Raw genomic sequence first — 20,801 nt, forward strand, 5'->3', positions numbered from 1 at the left:
GCCGCGACAACACTACGGCAGAAATTTCGTTCTTATTGTTTACTCAAGTTTCACTGTGTGGCCGCTGCCGTGCGCTGGTATTTTTGGAATCGAGTCAGAGGAAGAAGATGATTCTACCGATGACGATGATAATTGAGAAAAAATACTCAAAAAAGTTCAATTTTTTATAATTATTTTCTTATAAATACAGTATTCTACTTAAAAAACATACACTTTTTTATTTGCATGCTATTTCCTGAGCTTTTCAATAAATTAAGTTCAATGATTTAAAAAAAATAAGAAAAAAAATTTTTTAATTGTCAGATTAGGCGAATCCCTCCAGATAATCGTCAGATTATGAGACAGCACGTCTAGGGCATGAAGATGAACCATATATATCTTAATCTGACGCGCTTGAGGATTTCAAAATGGCGAATTTTTTATGCACATTCTAATAATGGCTACGGATTTGCGTCACATCCAAATCGTCAGATTATTATATAAGAGCCTTTTTTAGGATCTCTTAACATCCCCTTAGAAAATCTGACGCGCCCGATTAAATTTTTTTTTTTTCATTTTCAACCCTTACGTACGACCACCCCCATCATGGAAACAATCAGATTAACATACGTACATTTTTAAAAATACGTAGGACATGGATGATATCAATATCTGACGCGCTCGAGTATGTCCATGCAACAGTTTTTTTTTACATTTTGAAAATCTATAACAATTCCCCCCACCGATGAAAAGGTATATATTATATGACATTTTTTTCTTCTTATGATCTAAGCTTCGCAACCCAATAGGTCTCTATGACGCTCGAGTAAATCCCGATTTAGCATCGTGGGCTTCCCTACTATAAATTTGTCTGAAATTTTTAAATGGTCATACTATAGGAAACTATAGGTTGATGATGATGATGTGATCCTGTTATCCCTCTAGGGACATAGGGCTCGTATTGTTAAATAGGTTTAACAACTATAGGTTAGGTTAGGTTTATTTTATAACAATTCTGAACAATTATTGGATTCAGCGAAAAAAGAGTTATGACAAACGATCATTCTGACAAATTTACATTCGGACTTTCAATAAGTATGCGAGCCGATATGGACCCATATTATGTTCCATTTCCCGATTGAAAACCACTACACAACTACATTATACGTACTAGCGCCAACTAACCTATCAGAAAACCCTCAAGATCCCAGTGGACGGTACAGCTTAGTGCAGTATGGTACAGGGCGGGCGGTATCCTCCGAAATGCTCGTTCAGATGCTGGGCGACGGCGAGACAGAGCGCGTCCTGGCGCGGCGCCGCTACCACCTGGATGCCCAGGGGGATGCCGTCGGGGTTCAGACCGAGGGGCACCTGGCAATCACAACGTTACAAAGCTGTATTATTATAGAAAGCTTTATTGAACATGAAACTACCGTGAGACTCACTCATATTAAATATAATGACCCGGATAACTCACACATAACGCAGTGAACGTGTTGCAGCAGCCGCTGAGTCGCGTTGCTGCGGAGACGAAGGGATACGGATTAGCCCGAAACATGTCGAGCTAAACTCGATTTAAGACGTGAGTTATCCGGGTCATTATATTTAATATGAGAAAGCTTTATATTAAAATTCGGCCAAGTGCTGCCGGACTCGTATATGAAGGGTTCCGTGCCTCCGTACAATGTTTTAAAAACAGTTCAGTGAGTTTTTGTTAAAAACTTTTTTGCTGACTTTTTGCCCCTAAGGCCGTATTGTCTAATGAAATGAAATGAAACCTAAAAAAAGAGATACACGAACCACGGAATCGCCAAAACTGTGCATAACTGATCTTCTGTTAGGACCATCCTTCCATCCGTCCAATCACGAGAACACCCCAGTTTGTAATATTCTGCAAGCCATTAAAGCACGGAGAACAGATGGCCGTTGGGGCCGAAAAGTTCTCGAGTGGAGACCGCGGCTCAGCAAGCGCAGCGTAGGACGTCCACCAACAAGATGTGGTGGTCTGGTAAAAGCCGCGGGTTCACGGTAGATGAAAGCAGCTGCCAACCGAAGCAACTGCCCAAGCAGCAAAATGTAGTAATAATAAATTCATTTATTTCAGGCAACTTGGCCCAAACAATAAATACCTATGCTTGGCCCATACAGACTAACATACATATTTATAATTAAAAATATTTAAAACTAATTTGGAGACAAAACGGCGTGACCCCGTTGAGTCACCGTCCCCGACGTCGCATTCAACTGCGGCATGGTGCCCCGGAACCGCCGGAACACGACGTCTTTCGGCCAGAAGGCAGCACTCGCGATAGTTCCCCCCCCCCCCCATCAGCAGCCGCGGCACGCGCACCACACGTAGTGACGCGACTGCAGCTGGAACACCCTCAGCGTGTACTGGGAGGTCTATGGGGGAGGCCTATGTCCAACAGTGGACGTCCTACGGCTGAGATGATGATTCTGCAAGCACGTACCTGCGCCGCGGGGAACTTGAGCGCGTTGAGCACGCCCCAGTAGGCGAAGTTGAACGGCCGCAGCAGCAGCGAATAGTGGTACGGGGCCACCGCCGGCGCCGAAGGGAACAGGAGCACGCCGGAATCGCCCAGCACCGTCTGAAATACAACGTCGTACGGCCCGTCAAAAAAGGGACACACGAATAAAATAGCAAATTAGTTATTTATGTGGCTGGTGCATAATGAGAGGCATTAAAGTACGAGTGTGGTTTTATGAAACGAGCCGAAGGCGAGTTTCATAATAAGATCACACGATTGTTTTAATGCCTAATTATGTATAGCCGCATACATAACTCTATCTACATGCATATCATAAGTTTTCTATAATATGTTCCGATATGGCCTGTATTTTGACTTTGACTTTGACTTTGAATAATAATTATTATCTAGGTACATGCATGTCATAAGTTTTCTACAATATGTACAGATATGCATTGTTAAAAAAAGTATTACCGATACTTTAATGTAAACATTAAGATGCACTGTACTTTAATGTGAACATTAAGATGCACCCGCAGATACCAGGTTTCTTAATAAAGGCCATTTGATAGTCGTTTCTGAACATATGATAGTGTAGGTGCGCCTCCTGAGGCTTCGATGAATTAATGAAAAGAGATTTAGAGGCACACGAACGTATAATAAAGATTATCAAAAAGGAAAGTATTTACAATGGGATATTAAACTAGGGAAAGGGAAGGAAATGAGTTTCGCGCAATGGATAATAGTTCTGTTCAGGACCGCGTCGCCGGAAGGAATGTCGCTCCGCTTCTCGACTGGCCTTCTGGGCAATTCAAATGAACTCGAATACGCCGCGCAGTTCCACGCGCCGGTGTGCAGATGTTTACAGTATTGCCAACACGTGGAACCGACTGCGGCTAGCGGGGTAATGTCTTATCTGGACGCTACACTACTCCCCCGCCGAGACCATTGCCTGCTATGGTCGATAGTGATCTGGAAATCTTACATATCGTCCACTTCGCGTCATTCTGACGTTGCTCGGTTCAGGCTCTGGTATTGTTGATGATTGATGGCTGCTGGATGTGTCCTCATCTATAGTGTCGCTGGTCATGAAGGCCGGCTTCAGTCGATCGATGGTCACGGTGTTCGGCTTTCCATTTAAAATGATTCGAAAGGTCTTGTCACGTCTCTCGAGGACCTTGTACGGGCCTGAGTACGGGGACTCTAGCGATCTCTTCGCGTGCCCTTGACGAAGAAAAACGTACTCGGCCGTGCTCAACTCTTTCGGGATGTAAAAAGGTTTCTTCGAGTGATGACTGGCCGGGACTGGGTTGAGTTTTCCAATGTGGTCACGAAGTCTGGCTGCGAAGTCCGTGTAGTCGACCGTAGTGCCCTTCGTAGGCGTAAAGAATTCGCCAGGTAGGCGTAGAGGTTCCCCGTAGACGAGCTCTGCTGCTGAAGCTTGTAAGTCGTCCTTCCAAGCGCTGCGGATGCCCAGCAGCACCAAGGGTAAGGCTTCAGCCCAGTGCGTATTGGAGTGGCACATGATTGAGGACTTGAGCTGGCGGTGGAGTCTCTCAATGATCCCGTTGCAGGCCGGATGATAGGATGTGGTAGGCCGGTGCTCTGCCCCGAGGATGGATGACAAGGTGTGGAACAGCTCGGACTCAAACTGCCTGCCCCTGTCAGTGGTGATTTTGACAGGGCAGCCGAAGCGGGCGACCCAGCCCGCGATGAAGGCTCGCGCGCAGGTCTCCGCTGTGATGTCAGCCAAGGGGTAGGCCTCAGGCCAACGGGTGAAGCGATCAATGACCGTCAAGCAGTATCTGTAACCACAAGAAAATGGTAATGGCCCTACTATGTCCATGTGGACATGTGAAAAACGAAGTGATGGTGTATGAAATGATGATATGGGTGATGACGTATGACGTGAAATTTTGTTTCTCTGGCAATCTGTGCATTCTCTCGCCCAACGGCGACAATCTCTGCGTATGTCGGGCCAGACGAATCGTTGCGTCACCAATTTGACAGTTGCTTTTGCACCTGGATGGCTCAAACCGTGCAATGAGTTGAAAGCTGCACGACGAAAGGCTTGAGTAAGGTAAGGTCTTGAATTACCGGTGGAGATGTCGCAATAAATTTCGAAATTATTTTCAAAAGATTTGATTTTCTTGAGATTCAATGAAGACGATGATGATGATGATGATGAGTCAACTTGAAGAAGCGCTTGCAGTTCAGGATCTTTATCTTGAGCGCGTGCAAGGCTTTCGTAGTTGATTGACCCATTTATTTCTTCTACTCTTGAGAGTGCGTCTGCAACAACGTTATCTTTTCCCGCTACGTACCGTATGTCCGTACTAAACTGTGAGATGAAGTCTAAGTATCGGAACTGTCTCGGTGAGCATTTGTCTCTAGCGGTGGTGAATGCAAACGTCAAAGGTTTATGATCCGTATAGATGATGAAGGGTCTGGCCTCGACCATGTGACGAAAATGTCTGATAGCGTCGTATATAGCCAGCAGTTCTCTGTCATACGGACTATACTTCTTTTGAGCAGGATTCAGTGGTCTTGAAAAGAATGCTAGTGGTTCCCAGGCTTCCGGTGCTGCGCGCTGCTGTAAGACTGCGCCGATGGAAACGTCTGAGGCGTCAGTGTGGATAGCGAGCTCGACGTCTGTCAGCGGATGAGCGAGAAGAGTGGCTTGAGAGAGAGCTTGCTTACATGACTCGAATGCATGCATCATGTCTTCTGTCATCTCGATCTCTTGCGTTGGCTTCTTCTTGGACCGGACAGTACGACGTTCAAGGGCGCTTGCAAAGCTGATGCACCTGGTACGAACCTTCTGTAGAAGTTGAACATGCCCAGGAATCGTCTGAGTTCCTTGACATTCTTGGGTACAGGGTAGTCTTGGATTGCTTGTACCTTAGACTGTAGCGGACGGATCCCCTCTGCGGACACTTCATGGCCAAGAAAGGTGATGTTCGTTACACCAAACTCACATTTTGCAGTGTTGATGAGGATACCATACTCTGACAGTCGACGAAATAGTTGATGGAGATGTTGGTGATGCTCTTCTGCGTTTCGAGAGAAGATCAGAATATCGTCCAAGTATCCATAGCAGAAATCCAGACCTCGCAGCGCTTCGTCCATGAAACGTTGAAACGTTTGAGCTGCGTTCCGGAGACCAAACGTCATGTATGGAAACTGAAACAGGCCAAAAGGTGTGATAATGGCTGTCTTCTTGATGTCATCCGGATAAACTGGGATCTGGTTGTAGGCTTTGACAAGATCAACCTTGGAAAATATTGTACTCCCGGCGAGTTGCTGCGTAAAGTCTTGAATATGTCGGATCGGGTACTTGTCTGGAATCGTACGCGCATTAAGGGCACGGTAATCGCCGCATGGTCGCCAGCCGTCATCTTTCTTGGGTACTAGATGAAGCGGAGAAGACCATGGACTCTCAGACTGACAAGCTGTACCGTTCTGCAGCATATCCTCGAACTCCTTTTGTGCGATCTTCAGGCGATCCGGAGGAAGGCGTCGGGGCTTACTTGCAATCGGCGGGCCAGGGAGTGTGCGTATATGATGCACCGTATTATGCTTGGGTACCTTTGGTGTACCTGAAGGTCGGGTGATGTCGGGATACTGACGTAGGATCTCGTGGTACTTAGATTCCCCTGACATCACCTTCACTGACGAGATGTCTTCGGATGTACCTTGGGTTGGTACTGCAGCGGAAAGAGTAGTGTGGCCATCTATAATGCGTTGTTTTCTGCAATCAATCATAATATTAAAGAAGGACAAAAAATCAACACCAATGATGGGTTTAGCAACGTCTGCCACAACGAATCTCCAATTAAATGCTCGCCGCAAACCCAAGTCAAGTTTCAGTTGCACCGAACCGTAGGTAGATATAACTGAGCCGTTCGCCGCTGTTAACTCGTAGCTGCTCTTAGGTCGGTTGCCACTGAGTGACGTGCGCGGGTATACACACAAATCCGACCCGGTGTCTACTAGGAAGAGAACTTTCGAGGAACGGTCCATTACGAAGAGGCGGCCCGGTTTGGTATGGCAGTCGTTAGCCGCTACTTCCGGCTGCCGTCGAAGTTTTCCGACCCAGGGTAACTGCAAGGCCTGGTACAGCGAGTAGAGTTGTCTCCAAACCTGTAATGGTACCAGCAGATGGACGGGTCTCTTGGTTTCGACGCAGACCGTGACCGCGCTTGACGTCCGACTGGAGTTTTGTTGCGGGAATTAAAACGCGAGCGCGATCTTGAGTGCGGTTGTCTACTACTGAACTGCGCTTTGAGCGAAGCAATTTCCGATGTTAGTTCTGCCATTTGCTTTGCCATTGCCACGAAATCTGAATTTGAAAAATTTTTGCTGTCACTGTCATTTTTTACGGAAAATATTTGCGGTTCTTGTGGTACAAGATCGTGCACTTTGTCAGCTAAATCCGCGAGTTCATCTAGCGTTGAATTTGGCTGCGATGCGATTACAACCTGTAAATTTTTCGGTAACCGGCTTGACCATACGGTGCGCAAAAAATCATCTGTCACTGAAGTTCCAGCCAAAATGCGCAGCTGGCGTAAAAATTGCGATGGTTTCCTATCGCCCATTTGCTCACCTTGTAATAATTGCAGCGATTTCTTTTCCTGCGACAATGACAATCTTGAAATAAGCTCGGTTTTCAATTTGACGTATCGGTTTTCGGCCGGCGGAGAATTTATAATGTCTTTGACTTCTACCGCGTATTGATGTTCCAACTGACTAATTACATAATTGAATTTTGTAGAATCAGCCGTTATTCCCGACAAAGAAAATTGTGCTTCCATCTGCGAAAACCAAAGCGCAGGCTCTTGCGGCCAAAACGGCGGCGCTCGTACACCGACTTTGAAAACGGCGCCATCGCTGTCACTTGCGCTGTTTCCCTTTGACATTTCAATATTATGTAGGTTTTATATTCTTACTTGAATTTTGCTTGAATTTTGCGTTTCTTGTCCAATGCGGGGTCACCAGTGTAGGTGCGCCTCCTGAGGCTTCGATGAATTAATGAAAAGAGATTTAGAGGCACACGAACGTATAATAAAGATTATCAAAAAGGAAAGTATTTACAATGGAATATTAAACTAGGGAAAGGGAAGGAAATGAGTTTCGCGCAATGGATAATAGTTCTGTTCAGGACCGCGTCGCCGGAAGGAATGTCGCTCCGCTTCTCGACTGGCCTTCTGGGCAATTCAAATTAACTCGAATACGCCGCGCAGTTCCACGCGCCGGTGTGCAGATGTTTACAGTATTGCCAACACGTGGAACCGACTGCGGCTAGCGGGGTAATGTCTTATCTGGACGCTACAATATGCATGTAGATAAAACTTTTTATTGAACGTTACAGAATAGCTGGCGGATTACTAAATTTGTTATGTATGTATAGGTAGCGACATACAAAATATATAAAACAAAGTCGTGTTAGTTGCTTAGTTACACCATTTATATTATAACTCAAGAACGGCTGGACATATTTTTATGATTTTTGTGTTTTTAGATTTGTCTTCGTCAGGAATAGGAATAGTTTTTTCCAGCGATAAATCTCAAAATTTTCAGCTTTATCGCTATGTCACGTGACCAGATTTGACGCTGGAAACGAGCGTCGAGCGACTTGCATGTGGCCGCGCCTTTAGACAATAAGGCCTGCTTACCGTGAGTTCATCGACCATGGACGCCGTCAACTTCTCGGCCCACGCGGCGTTGACAGGCGGCAACACTTGCTCATCCAACAGCTTCAGGATGGCGGCGATCGTGTACTGAGATGTGCCGATTAGCTGAAAAAAAAGTAGGGTAAACGTCCGAGACAGACAGACAAACAGACATGGACATGGCGAAACTCTAAGGGTTCATTTTGGCTACGGAACCCTAAAAAAGAATTCAATTAAACATCAAACGTCCGATCGGCCAAGGGCTAATAGAATCATCATCATCATCATCCCAGCCTATATACGTCCCACTGCTGGGCACAGGCCTCCTCTTAGATGAGAGAGCTTTGAGCAGTAGTTCCCAAGCGGGCCCAGTGCGGATTGGGAACTTCACACACACCATTGAATTGCTTCGCAGGTATGTGCAGGTTTCCTCACGATGTTTTCCTTCACCGTAAAGCTCGTGGTAAATTTCAAATGTAATTCCGCACATTAATTACAAAAACTCAGAGGTGCGAGCCGGGGTTCGAACCCACGATCCTCTGCTTGAAAGACCATAGGTCATACAAGGCTCATACAATGAAAAGCATAATTTGTAAAGAAAGAAAAATTATTAACTGACGTGTATTAACTATAATAACAAATACTAAAATATCGAGGATGATTGATTAAATGAATTGCGATTAACAGTAATATTACCCACATACCAACTTATCTATACTTTATCAAAGTTCGACTAAAGGCGCAGTCACACGCAGTCGCTTGTCGCTCGTTTGCAGCGATAAATCTGGTCACGTGACCCCATTTTGAATTTCCCGCGACTCAAAAAAGTAGCTTCAAGTCGCCCCGTCGAGCAGCAGCGACAAGATCGCTGCTTGCAGGAATGATCTTGGTCTTGGAAACTGATTTCCTAATCTCATTTAGTAGCAGTCGTGGCAGTAGAACAAATAGAAAAAAACAGCGTTTGCCAAAATTGAAGAGGTTTTTTTTCCAGCGAGAAAGCTCAACATTTTCAGCTTTATCGCTATATGTCACGTGACCAGATTTGACGCTGGAAACGAGCGTCGAGCGATCTGTTTCAAAAAAATATACCTCGTTGAGTTTCTTGCCGGATTCTTCTCAACAGAGGTTTTTTCCGAACCGGTGGTAGATTTTTTTTTGACATTCATAAGTGCTTGTTATAGCCTAAATTGAATAAAGATACTTTATTTTGACTTTGACTTTGATATAGGGCTCAGAGTTGCTCAGCGAGCTATATGGAGAGAGCTATGCTCGGGTTTCTCTACGGGATCGATTTAAAAATGAAGAGATACGTAGAAGAACAAGGGTCACCGACATAGCCAAGCGAATTAGCTCGTTGAAGTGGCAATGGGCAGGCCATGTACAGAGAACAGATGACCGTTGGGGGCGAAAAGTTCTCGAATGGATAATGGAGACCACGGAGCAGCAAGCGCAGCGTTGGACGTCCACCAACGAGATGGACGGATGACCTGGTTAAAGCCACGGGTTCACGGTGGATGCAGGCCGCTGCCAACCGAAGCAACTGGAAGTCTATGTCCAAAGGTGGACGATCAATCATAGTCAAATAGAACAAGTATGCACACTCCGACCCTTTACTACCACTTAACTGCCTACTCCGACGCGGACGCTTAGGGTAGTCGATGTCTATTTTAGTTTAATTAATTACCTACCGGCAAATAATTTTAGTATGAAAGTTAACTTCAAATTGACTAATGCCTGTGTCTATTATGAAACTTAATCCTCCTTAAATTATCAGTGTGTGCGTGCGGCAGGTGCGTGCGTACTGGCGCCGATCGGCGCGCACGCATTTAAGCCACGCGATGTACTTTTGTTCGTAGTGAACCTACTTGTTCTATTTTACTATGGTTCTATGGCCGACATGGTGATTATTATTTAGTCTACCTTTTTCCCGAGCTCAGTGAGTCCATGCGCGACGCCTTTGTTATCCGTGAGCATGCGCGGGAAGTCTTCCGTCTCGTTGGTCATGGCGTGCTTCCACAGCGCGAACATGTGGTCGAAGCCCGCGTGATAGTACGGCTGCGGCAGGGACGCCGTGGCGCGGCCCTCCGCCGACAACTTCGCCACGACCCTGAGAATTTTGGAATCACTTTGAGACACTGGCTTTTGTACAGTGGGAGTAGGAAAACCTTCGTCAGTTATTAAATTGATGCCTTTATAGTCATAGACTCTTAGTACGTTTTGAAACCAAGGCACTAAGTAGACAAGGGCATATCAAATTATACTTACTTGACATGATAATAAGGGTCAAAATAGTATACACCTCTAATATATATCTAGTTTCATACCAATACCAAACCTTTTGAGTTTGAATCAAATAATGTTCTATTTAATCGTCAGTGTTTGTCAGTGCCAAGGTGTAGTGGTAGGGTTGCTATGGTTACCTTTAAACAAGATTATGTTTAGCAGGTGGACAGTTTGTTGCAGTATGTCATACTCAATTGGTAAAGCAGATTATCGCTCATACTGAGCAAAGGAAAATAGATCTTGAGGTGACGAACCTTTTTTTACTCCAACGCACGTAAAAAGAGCTCCTGGCGATATACATGCGCAGTGAGCGAAATCCGGACCAAATTGGCGTCGGAGCGGAGCAGTGGGGGGCGCGGGAGGGGGCGTAAAGGTTGTCAGTTGACAGATGCGCAAACGTATTCCCTCCACTAGCCACCCAGAGCTCTTTTTACGTGCGTTGACTTGTACACCGAATACATTTTAAAACACCTTGTATAATACGTCAGCAAAGCAAGAAAAAGAGCTACTTCATTGAATCAGGCGTTACTTTGCGGAAGTCCATATTCATTTTTTATATTCGACCGGATGGCAAAAGACCAAGTGGGTCTCCTGATGGTAAGAGATCACCACCGCCCATAGACATCTGCAACACCAAGGGGATTGCAGATGCGTTGCCAACCTAGAGGCCTAAGATGGGATACCTTAAGTGCCAGTAATTTCACCGCTGCTGGCTGGCTAAGTAATTTGACCGGCTGCTTTTTTAATGACCTAAATCAATTACTTTGCTCACCCGCGACCTTATGATAGCTATATGTAAGTTTATGCAAGATATTTCATGCAGTTCCTCCACCTCCACATTGTAAGAACACACACAAACCTATCTATCACCACCACCACACTACACTGACGCGTTTCGAACTCAACCAAAGCTCATCTTCAGAGCAACACAACCGTACACCATGCTACCAGATATTGGACTAGCAAACCACAACAAACTTTTTAATTTGTCACTGTAATGTGTGTGTGAATGTTTGTTACTCCTTCACGTTAAAACGGCTTGACGGATTTGGATGAAATTTGGTGTGTAGGTAGCTGGACGCCTGGAAAACACATAGGCTACTTTTTATCCCGAAATTCCCATGGGATAAGGATAGAATCTCGAAATAACAACCGCTGGACTTAGAGTCATTAAAATTTGGACAGTTGTTTTTAGTAAAACGTCAATGAAGACGACGATATAAATTTTGGGAATTTTGTAAAATCCCGGAATTTCAATTGTAACTACCACATCGAGTAGTTTACGCATGCAGAGCCGCGGGTAAACTCTAGTGATGAATAAGTTAGACATAGGACTGACTTGTTCATGGCCTCCCTTAGTTCCTTGCTGACGGGACTCACGCGCAGGTCTTGCGCCGACTCCACGTAGTACACTTTTACATTCTGCAAAATATATGTATATCTTAATTATAAATAACGTAAAATATCATGGTATTACTTTTATTTCAGATGCATGTAATTTGTAAAAAAAAACCTTATGATTAGCCTTTTGATCGGTATCGTAAAATTACAGGTGTTCTTCTCTACCACTACGCGGGTTCGATTCCCGGTTCAGAGAAAGGTTAATTTGAAGTATAAAATCTTCTAGCTCTATCAGATATACAATACATAATATACTTTTCTTCCATGTGGGATAGCCGTGGGATATCCTGTACTGGAAAAAGCGACGGAATCAAAGTCCATACATCCATACATAATCGTACTAGCTCACTCTTGTAGACTACAGGCGCGGTCCGAAGGGGGGTCACACGGGACATGACACCAACCCCCCTCCCCCCAAATCGTACACGTCAAATTGAAAAATCTTCTAAAAACTTACAAAAAAAAAAATTAGGCTGCAACCGCGTCTGGTAGACTCACTCGCTAACAAAACTGGTTGAGTCTGTGTTAGTGTTAAGTATGCTTCATTAAACTGTATATCTGTAGAGTAGACATCTATTATTGGATTTCTGTTTAGTAATTAAGTCCTATTATAATGTACTGTTGTGCCGTTGATGCCCCAAATAAATTAAATAATAATCCATTCATAATGAGGGCTATCGCGTATGAATTCGCCACTAGAGGCGCTAGTGTAGCGTGAGGTCTCCGAAATGTCAAATCTCATAGTTTTTGGGTGAGCTACGCGGGTTTATTTACAATTAGAATAATTTTGTGAATATTTTGCATTATCTGAAATTAATTATGGCAAATATGCGTTCCGTCTGAATGTCTGTGTTTTGAGACAGTTTTGTCTTTCGGAAACCTTTGTCCTCCCTTTTTTCCGAACAAAACGGGGACTATGCAACACTGTGGCATGCTCGATATTTATATGGTACGGTTTTAAGGTGTATCCATTTTTTTAAAATCTAAACTTTGTTTTCACGCCCGTAACAAGACTTTCAAAACCATACTTAAAAACCTCACGCAACAGTGCGCCATCTAGGGAGACAAAAAACGATAGCCCTCATTAATACACTCACACACACATTTGAATAATTTAATAGGTAAACACTGTAAAGATGTCATCCTACGGGACAGGCCTAGCCTAATATAGTGTAGGTGACACGGGTAACCACTATCTGTAAATCAAGTATGATAAAACTGTTCCTGTGCAAAACTTAATTTTATATCACTGTTTCCATTTTTTTTTTTAAGTACCAATCAATGTCAGTATAATTCATTAGCCTTAGCACTTTTCCACCTAAAAAAGAAACTATTTGACAGCGTCTTTCACTGTCATCTGTCATGTCAGTCAACAAAATTTAGCGAGTTTTATGAAGTTGTGGCTTTGGCTGTTAGGGGTGTATTGTATTGTGGATTCGAAAAATATTTTTGTTCTTAAATAGGTTTAATGGTGACAAACAGTCTTCCTCGATCACTTTTCTGAGCAAATATACCTATTTACGTCATAGCCGTGGGGCACCTTGTATCCTTCGTTTACCTTAAGATCGACGACCCTGTCCAGATTGAGGTGCTTGGCCTTGTCACCGGCTACCACCTTGGTGAGAGGCGCCAAGTCTTCGGGGTGCTTGCTCATGAAACCGATCGACGCCATCGTAGGGTCCAGACCGGACCTCAGCGCAGATCCTGTATTGACAAACAATTAGGGTTGGTTTTTTTGGAGTCTTTTTGTATTTTTTATTTCAACTCCAAATTTGTTACTTTTACGGGTATCCCGTGAAACCATATCGAAAATACAAACTGAGACATGGATGCACAGAAAAACCAGAAAAAGAGACCAGCGCTGGGAATCGAACCCAGGTCCTCAGCAATCCGTGCTGCGTGCTATAACCCCTACACCACCGCTGGACAGGAATCTAGACACGATTTTTTCCTATGCATACATATCTCATCTTGATTGCTTAGTAGCGACATCTCTTGTCTGGGTGAGCGGTTGGTTCCGAAAGAGTGTGACGTCTCTCGATGAGAGCGGAACATAGATGTCGCTAGTGCTGCTGCATAAGTAGCGTAGTAGAAATAAGCAACCTGAGATATGTATGCATAGGAAAAAATCGTGTCTAGATTCCTGTCCAGCGGTGGTGTAGGGGTTATAGCACGCAGCACGGATTGCTGAGGACCTGGGTTCGATTCCCAGCGCTGGTCTCTTTTTCTGGTTTTTCTGTGCATCCATGTCTCAGTTTGAATTTCGAAACAATTAGGGGCCGAATTTTCCGTAACCTAGTATCGTGAGATCCGTTTGACGTTTGCTTGCGATTGGCTCATTTAGTTATTTCTTATTTAACACGTTCGGCCCCAGTGACACAACGTTTGTGAGTTTTTAGTTCTTACTCATATGCCAGTGACACGTATTTGTGACTGCTGTGGGATCTGCGCTATGCCCAGCGTAAAAACTTAGCGGATCACATTCGGCTCCGGCAACGTTCCGCTAAGCCCTTACGCTATGCCAGCCTTTAGGAGGTAGTACGAATTATTTTGACACGACATGCGGGTCACTGGCATAGGAGTAAGAACTAAAAAGTCAAAGACGTTGTGTCACTGGCACGTCTGTGGCACGTATACGTGTCACTGGCATAGAAGTGACTGCTGTGGGATATGCGACGTGTTAACCAATCACGAGCAAACGTCAAACGGACCTAACAATACTAACGCCATCTAGCGATATTTTGCCTCTGTAAAAACCCTCCTTGTGTAAATATAGATTACAGACAAGAAAAATTCATGTAAAAATTAATGTGTGTGTCTGTTGAAAATAAGATTTAGTGATTTTTTTTAAAATCGCTATATTATCTATATATTTTGAACATGAAACTACCGTGAGACTCATAAGTCTTAAAACGAGGGCTATTTCCCGAAATATTTTAGGTATTTTTAAATATTTTTCGAAATAGCCCGAAACATGTCGAGCTAAACTCGGTTTAAGACGTGAGTTATCCGTTATAATAACATTTAATATCTATATATTATTTAAAAATAGATATTTCTTTTTTAATTCTATCACACACACACACTGATCTGCGCTCCAGAACTCAAATTGTCGATGTGGGAATGAAGACCGCCAAATTAAAATGGGACTGGGCGGGACACGTCTGCCGCATGCATCCGGATCGCTGGGCCAAAGTAATCACCGATTGGGTTCCATGCGACGGGCACCGGAGCAGAAGCAGACCTAGGAGATGGCGGGACGACCTGGACCGATTCCAGTCAGATTGGCAAGAGCTGGCCAAGAGTAGAGACGAGTGGAATAAGAAAGGGAAGGCTATTGCCCTGCAGTGGGACACATTATATATAAGCTATTTAAAAAAAACTGTAATATTTCTTTCTGTCTTACTTGCAATGTGACGTCATGTCAAGTACATATGTCTTTCTCTGTGTACTCCATACACGATGTTTTTATACGTAGGTAAAGGTAGTTAAAAAATGTTTTTGTTCGATAGAACTCATTGACAAGCTTTAATTTATAAATAAAATAAAAAATTACAAACTGCCATCCAGTCAAATAAAAAAAAAACAGTAGTTTCCCTAAGGAACAATGTTGTGAATTAAAACTTGTAAATAAACACACAAACATCACGCCTATATTCCCCAAATGGGGTAGGCAGAGCACACGAAACGTTACCGCTTCGGAGCCACTTTTAGCAATTTTAGGTCTTAAGTTTGACAAAAACGGTACAATAGTGACAGGTTGCTAGCCTGTCGCCTCCGGTGTACCTTAACCTATATCCTCAGTCGCCTCTTACGACATCCACGGATGAAATGGAGAGGTGTTATTCTAACCCGACACCACACGGGTACGGGCACGGGTACGGGTTGTAAATAAACTACTGAATAAATCTCTTTATTTATGTGTTCATTTACCTTTAAGGCTGGTGTGTCCAGCGGTGGGGTTGAGCGCGAACAAGCCGCAGTAAAATGCAGGCATTCGTGTTGAACCGCCGATGTCCGAACCTGACATAAATACATTATACAATATATTTTCTAACATGATTCAAATGATATCTACATGGTAAGTATTTTTTTCTCCAACAGAGATATAATGCTTGAAAAAATTAAATCACATTAAAACTGCTGATTGTTCAAATATTTGAACTCAAATTTGCTAACAAATTGTTAAGTCACTGCATAGGGACTGTGTTATATTAACTTACTTTCGTTAATGAACGCCTTTACAATGTTGTTTCAATAGGCCGCAATCGCTAAAGGTGAGGGTTATCGGTAAAAATAAAAGCGGTAAAATAAACGAACTTATTATTAATATGCAAGACTGTTGGCCAGAGTCGGAAAGTGACACTCCAAGTGTTGAATAAATTATAATTTTAAAATTAAAATAAGACTTTCAGTTCGATAGCGTAACGTTTACCAACAATATACTGCTATTGACACTTTTAACACTAGGTACTTGTTAAAGTATCGATAATATGTGTAATAGTAGGAGGGACTCTAGTTACGTCAGTTTGGCATCTGTCATTTGAATCATGTTAGAAACACATTATCATCTCGGGCTATATACGTCCCTCCGTAATGCTCAGGCCTCTCGAACTGGAGGAATTGAGCCGTAGTTCCCACGCGGGCCAAATACCGTTTAGGAACTTCACAAAATTGAATTTCTTCACACATTTGTGCAGTTCACGCGATGTTTTCCTTTACCGTACAGCTTATGGTAAATTTAAATGTAATATTGCACATTTTAGTAAAGCTAATAATTAAGTTAGGAATTGTAACTGCGTTAAAAAAATGGCCTTCCGTGTCTTAGTAGGCGGGGCTTAAGAACCGTGTTCTGCACGTCATCTGACATTGCATCACGCGCGCAAACAAATCCCTGCTTTTTTCCTGAATTTTAACCAATCAACAATCACGTCTATTTGCAAAAATATACCTCGTTGAGTTTATTGCCGGATTCATCTCAACAGAGGTTTTTCCGAACCGGTGGTAGATTTTTTTTAACATTCATAAGTGCTTGCTATAGCCTAAATTGAATAAAGATATTTTGACTGACTTTGATCTCGAAAATGATTCGTTTGAATCATAAGTTGTTTTGGTTTAAAGTATGGCCACTTTTTGTGTGGAATTTGTTCTGACTTATTATTTATTCGTAGCCTGTAAAGTTGTAAGGTCCATGTCCTCACACAGAGAGATGGGTGAGGCGAGCGCGGCGTGCAACGCGCCCTCGCCGCCGCTGGAGCCCCCCACCGTGCGCCCCGTGTGGTACGGGTTGCGGGTCTGACCGATCACCATGCTGCGGGACTCCTGCCTGGACGGACCAACGGAGACATATGTTACACAGTTTGTCAAATAAAAATAGTAGATTGTACAACAAGAGCATAAAACGAGCCATTTTACCCGAGACGTTCATATAGCCACCCGAGCCGGTACGGGGTACGGAAAAATGGGTTTAATGCTCGAGTTTTACACTCTGCTTTTTATTTCGATGGCGAGGAAATGAAATAGCAACAAACAACAAACCCGCGTAGCTCACCCAAAAACTATGAGATTTGACATTTCGGAGACCTCACGCTACACTAGCGCCTCTAGCGGCGAATTCATACGCGATAGCCCTCATTGAGTTGTTTCCGGCAGCTTAGACTAGATGTCGCTGCGCACTCACCACTTGTTGATCTCGGGCACATTGGTGACGGCGACAGGCAGCGCGCCGGCGGCCCGCAGCAGCCGCACGCACTCTGCGTCGTCGGAGGCACGCACGTGCGCCCGCGCCGCGATGCCCAAGCTGTGCACCAGACCGCGCACCGCGTGGCTGTCTTTAGCCGTGAATGGGACGCCTGTTCATGACATGCATAGAGGTGAATGTATAAGGCGTTATTGCGCTAAAATTAACCGTTACCTACTGTCCACGTAGACCGCTGGTCATGTACGTGCTACATCGTCATTTAACGCATGTGTGCAGCTAGCTTGCATCTTGCGTAGAAAGGAATGATACTTAGAGACTCCCAACACTTTAGCGTCTTTTGAGCGTCGTCGTCGTCCAGCGTTCGCGCAGTTGCGTAAGCCCGGCATTTGGCAGCCGGCCAGCGCTGGCGTGGCGCCGCAGCGGCGTCGACGTCGCGTCGACGCAGCGCAGCCGCTGGCACGACGACGCTCGAAAGACGCTAGTGTGGGGGGTCTCTTATCTACGATGCCGCAAGGTGTCGTCTAGTCTAGACCCTATACTACGAAGTGCAAAATTCGAATTTCGTATCTTGCCGTCCCGCTGACGACGCTTATATTATTTAATACGAGAGTGAGAGGGAGTACCTACGTACTCAGTTCCATCCCTTTCTACGCAAGAAGTACGCAAGCGTCAAATGACGATGCATTTTATGACATGCCGTCTACGTGGACAGTAGGCCTTAATTCTTAAATAGAACTAGAGACTGCCGTTATTTTATAAACGCTGAATGTTTCTTTTATGCCCCCAACACAGGTAATTTGTGTTGTGATTGCTTTGGCAGTAAATGGGTGGTAAAGTTTATAGAATAGCACTTAAAATTTTATTGTCTTTACACATTAGCTATAATATATTTAAGTAAGAAAGACAGAATGAAAAACATTTATTTAATAACAAGTAAATTAATTCTCAATCGGAAAACCGTAAAATCCTTACTTATATTTAATTTTATAAAGAGAAAGATGAAAGTGAGTATGTTTGTGACGATTTCATGCTTAAAGTACCTAACAATTGTGGTAAAATTTGGTATAGAGATGGAACAGTTTTTATCCCAGAAAACTGTATAGTTTTCACGGGTGCGAGATAAACAAGTAATTCGCAGACAAAGTCATGGGGTACAGTTACTTAAATAAAAATTCGGGAAATAAATTTCTGAAGTTTGATTGTGAGTCATATTCTTACCCAGAAAAGGCCTTTCCTCAAAGTACTTATCAGGCAGTCCACTTTGGATTTGTTTATCTATCTCTTGCGCCTCTTTCAATGCCTCTTCAAACCTCTGATCCACTACTGCGTTTAATACTGGATTCACCTGAGTACAAATTAGTTTTGTCATTAATAGTACATTGACTTTCGATACATACTGCCAGCAAACAGGATAAGCTGTCTTACGCATAGTCATTTCATTTCATGTTGGATTAGTAGCAAACAGAAACTGGCACTGTTTTTCTTTTATTTTATGTACATAGAGAACAACACAACTTTATTCAACATCAAACTTAAAATAATACATAATACAGATAAAAATATTTAATGATATTGAAAAAGTATGTGACTCAGCATTAAGCTGCAGTAAGTAGGTATGTGCCTACTACAGCACTGATTTTAACGCATTCACTGCCACCTGACTTCCACTGGTGCCAAATGGAATAGGAAGAAAGTGCCGCGGCCGGTGCCCCTAACACCGCTGCACCCGTATGCAATGCACACCCTGCACTATAGGTAAAGACGCCTCTGGGAGGTGTAAATGTAATTGTAAGTCGACCGCTTTCAGATGAAGTGATGCTGATTTACAGATTCATTACACAGGCCTTTGCATCCAGAGATGTGGTTTCAGTGCAAGGGAGAGTGTAATATCTGTAGACAGTGTGGTGTATATAACTGAGGCTCCTCATGAGGCAGACATAGTCACATGTGGTGTACTAAACTAAAGCCTCATTAAAATACTAGATTATAAATATATATATATATACTTACAGCTTGAATCCTCTCCACACAAGCCCGCACCAATTCTTCAGACTTCAAAGTCTTATTCCTAATCCTTCTAGCAAGTTCTACAGCACTTTCTGTCAGTATTCCATGCCTCGCTTCCAAGTCCGGTACGGCTTGCCGCTCCCCATCCCAAATAAACGCAAAAATCATGTCTATGATCAGTTCCACATATGTCCGGATGAAAAAGAAGACATGTTTGAATATGTTGCAAGCCATTCCTTTCAGAATTTTTGCAGTTTTCTTGCTTTTCTAAAAAAAAATTGATTGAAATTTTTTTTTTTGAAAGTATACCTAGCTGTAGTTTATAGCATGATATGATATTTTATTACACGTACATGGGAGCTATGTGGATACCTAAATATTTAATAAACATAATTTGCAACTTTCTACAGCTGTTTTATGTAACTAACTTTGGAAAGATATATTATTATCATTAAATTCTTACAGTTCCGATATGCGGTACGGTATGTACTTTTCCGATTTTCCGCCAGTTTTATTTTATTACTTACGTTGTGTTCTACTCGTTTCTCGTTTATTTTGTTCGTAGCCATTTTTCTGGACTTAGGTATCAAATTAAATTACTTTTAATTACAGTTTCAGGAACTAATTAAGCACCGTTTCTAAAATACATAAAAACAATACAACTTCTACAAATACTTCGGAAGTTTACTTATAAACTTGCTTGATGTATGGCTGACTTTGGCTTGTAATAGCTAGCTACTATTCTTGTAATCTGTGGCTTGTAATGGGCCGGGCCATTGACTGACCTGACAGGAAGACAAGGAGGCTACTACGAAATTCTAAAATCTAAGTTCGTGTCGTATCGTACCCGTCCCTCACTCACGTATTAAAATAATTTAATTAATTTATGCGTCAGTCAGCGGGACAGTATGATACGAACTTCGAATTTTGGAGTAGCTCCAACAGGGCTACTACAATACTCGAAACTCGAAGTTCGTGTCGTGCGATCCCTCTGACACTTACACTATTTAATACAAGAGCGAGAGGGACGGTACGATACGAACTTCGAGTTTCGTAGTAGCCCTGCTGCAGAGACGGACGGCTGACGGCTGACAGACACAGACAGCACAACGGGGGGCTACTACAAAATTTAAAGTTCGTATCGTACCATCCCTGTCACTCTCGGATTAAATTATATAAACGCCAGCGGGACGGCAAGATACGAAGTTCGAATTTTGCACTTCTCATTATACCTACAGGTCAGTGACCTAAGTGACATTTCGGTATATA

At 43.4% G+C, this 20,801-nt stretch overlaps 1 protein-coding gene across 1 annotated transcript; it reads right to left on the reverse strand.

The window, feature by feature from the left end:
• Positions 1-151: 151 nt before the first annotated feature.
• Positions 152-20,411, reverse strand: LOC141441306 (fatty-acid amide hydrolase 2-B-like). Its single transcript, XM_074105995.1, has 12 exons — positions 20,060-20,411; positions 19,536-19,799; positions 18,744-18,870; positions 17,505-17,676; positions 17,026-17,150; positions 15,758-15,847; positions 13,383-13,528; positions 11,763-11,845; positions 10,061-10,247; positions 8,144-8,266; positions 2,451-2,588; positions 152-1,350 (listed from the first exon to the last, which is right to left on the reverse strand). The coding sequence occupies exons 1-12, from the start codon at positions 20,099-20,101 to the stop codon at positions 1,204-1,206; spliced, it is 1,644 nt and encodes a 547-aa protein (XP_073962096.1). The 5' UTR covers positions 20,102-20,411; the 3' UTR covers positions 152-1,203.
• Between the last annotated feature and the right edge of the window lie 390 nt (positions 20,412-20,801).

This window comes from Choristoneura fumiferana, chromosome 23 (genome assembly GCF_025370935.1).
Source record: "Choristoneura fumiferana chromosome 23, NRCan_CFum_1, whole genome shotgun sequence".
Classification (NCBI taxonomy): Eukaryota; Metazoa; Arthropoda; class Insecta; order Lepidoptera; family Tortricidae; genus Choristoneura; species Choristoneura fumiferana.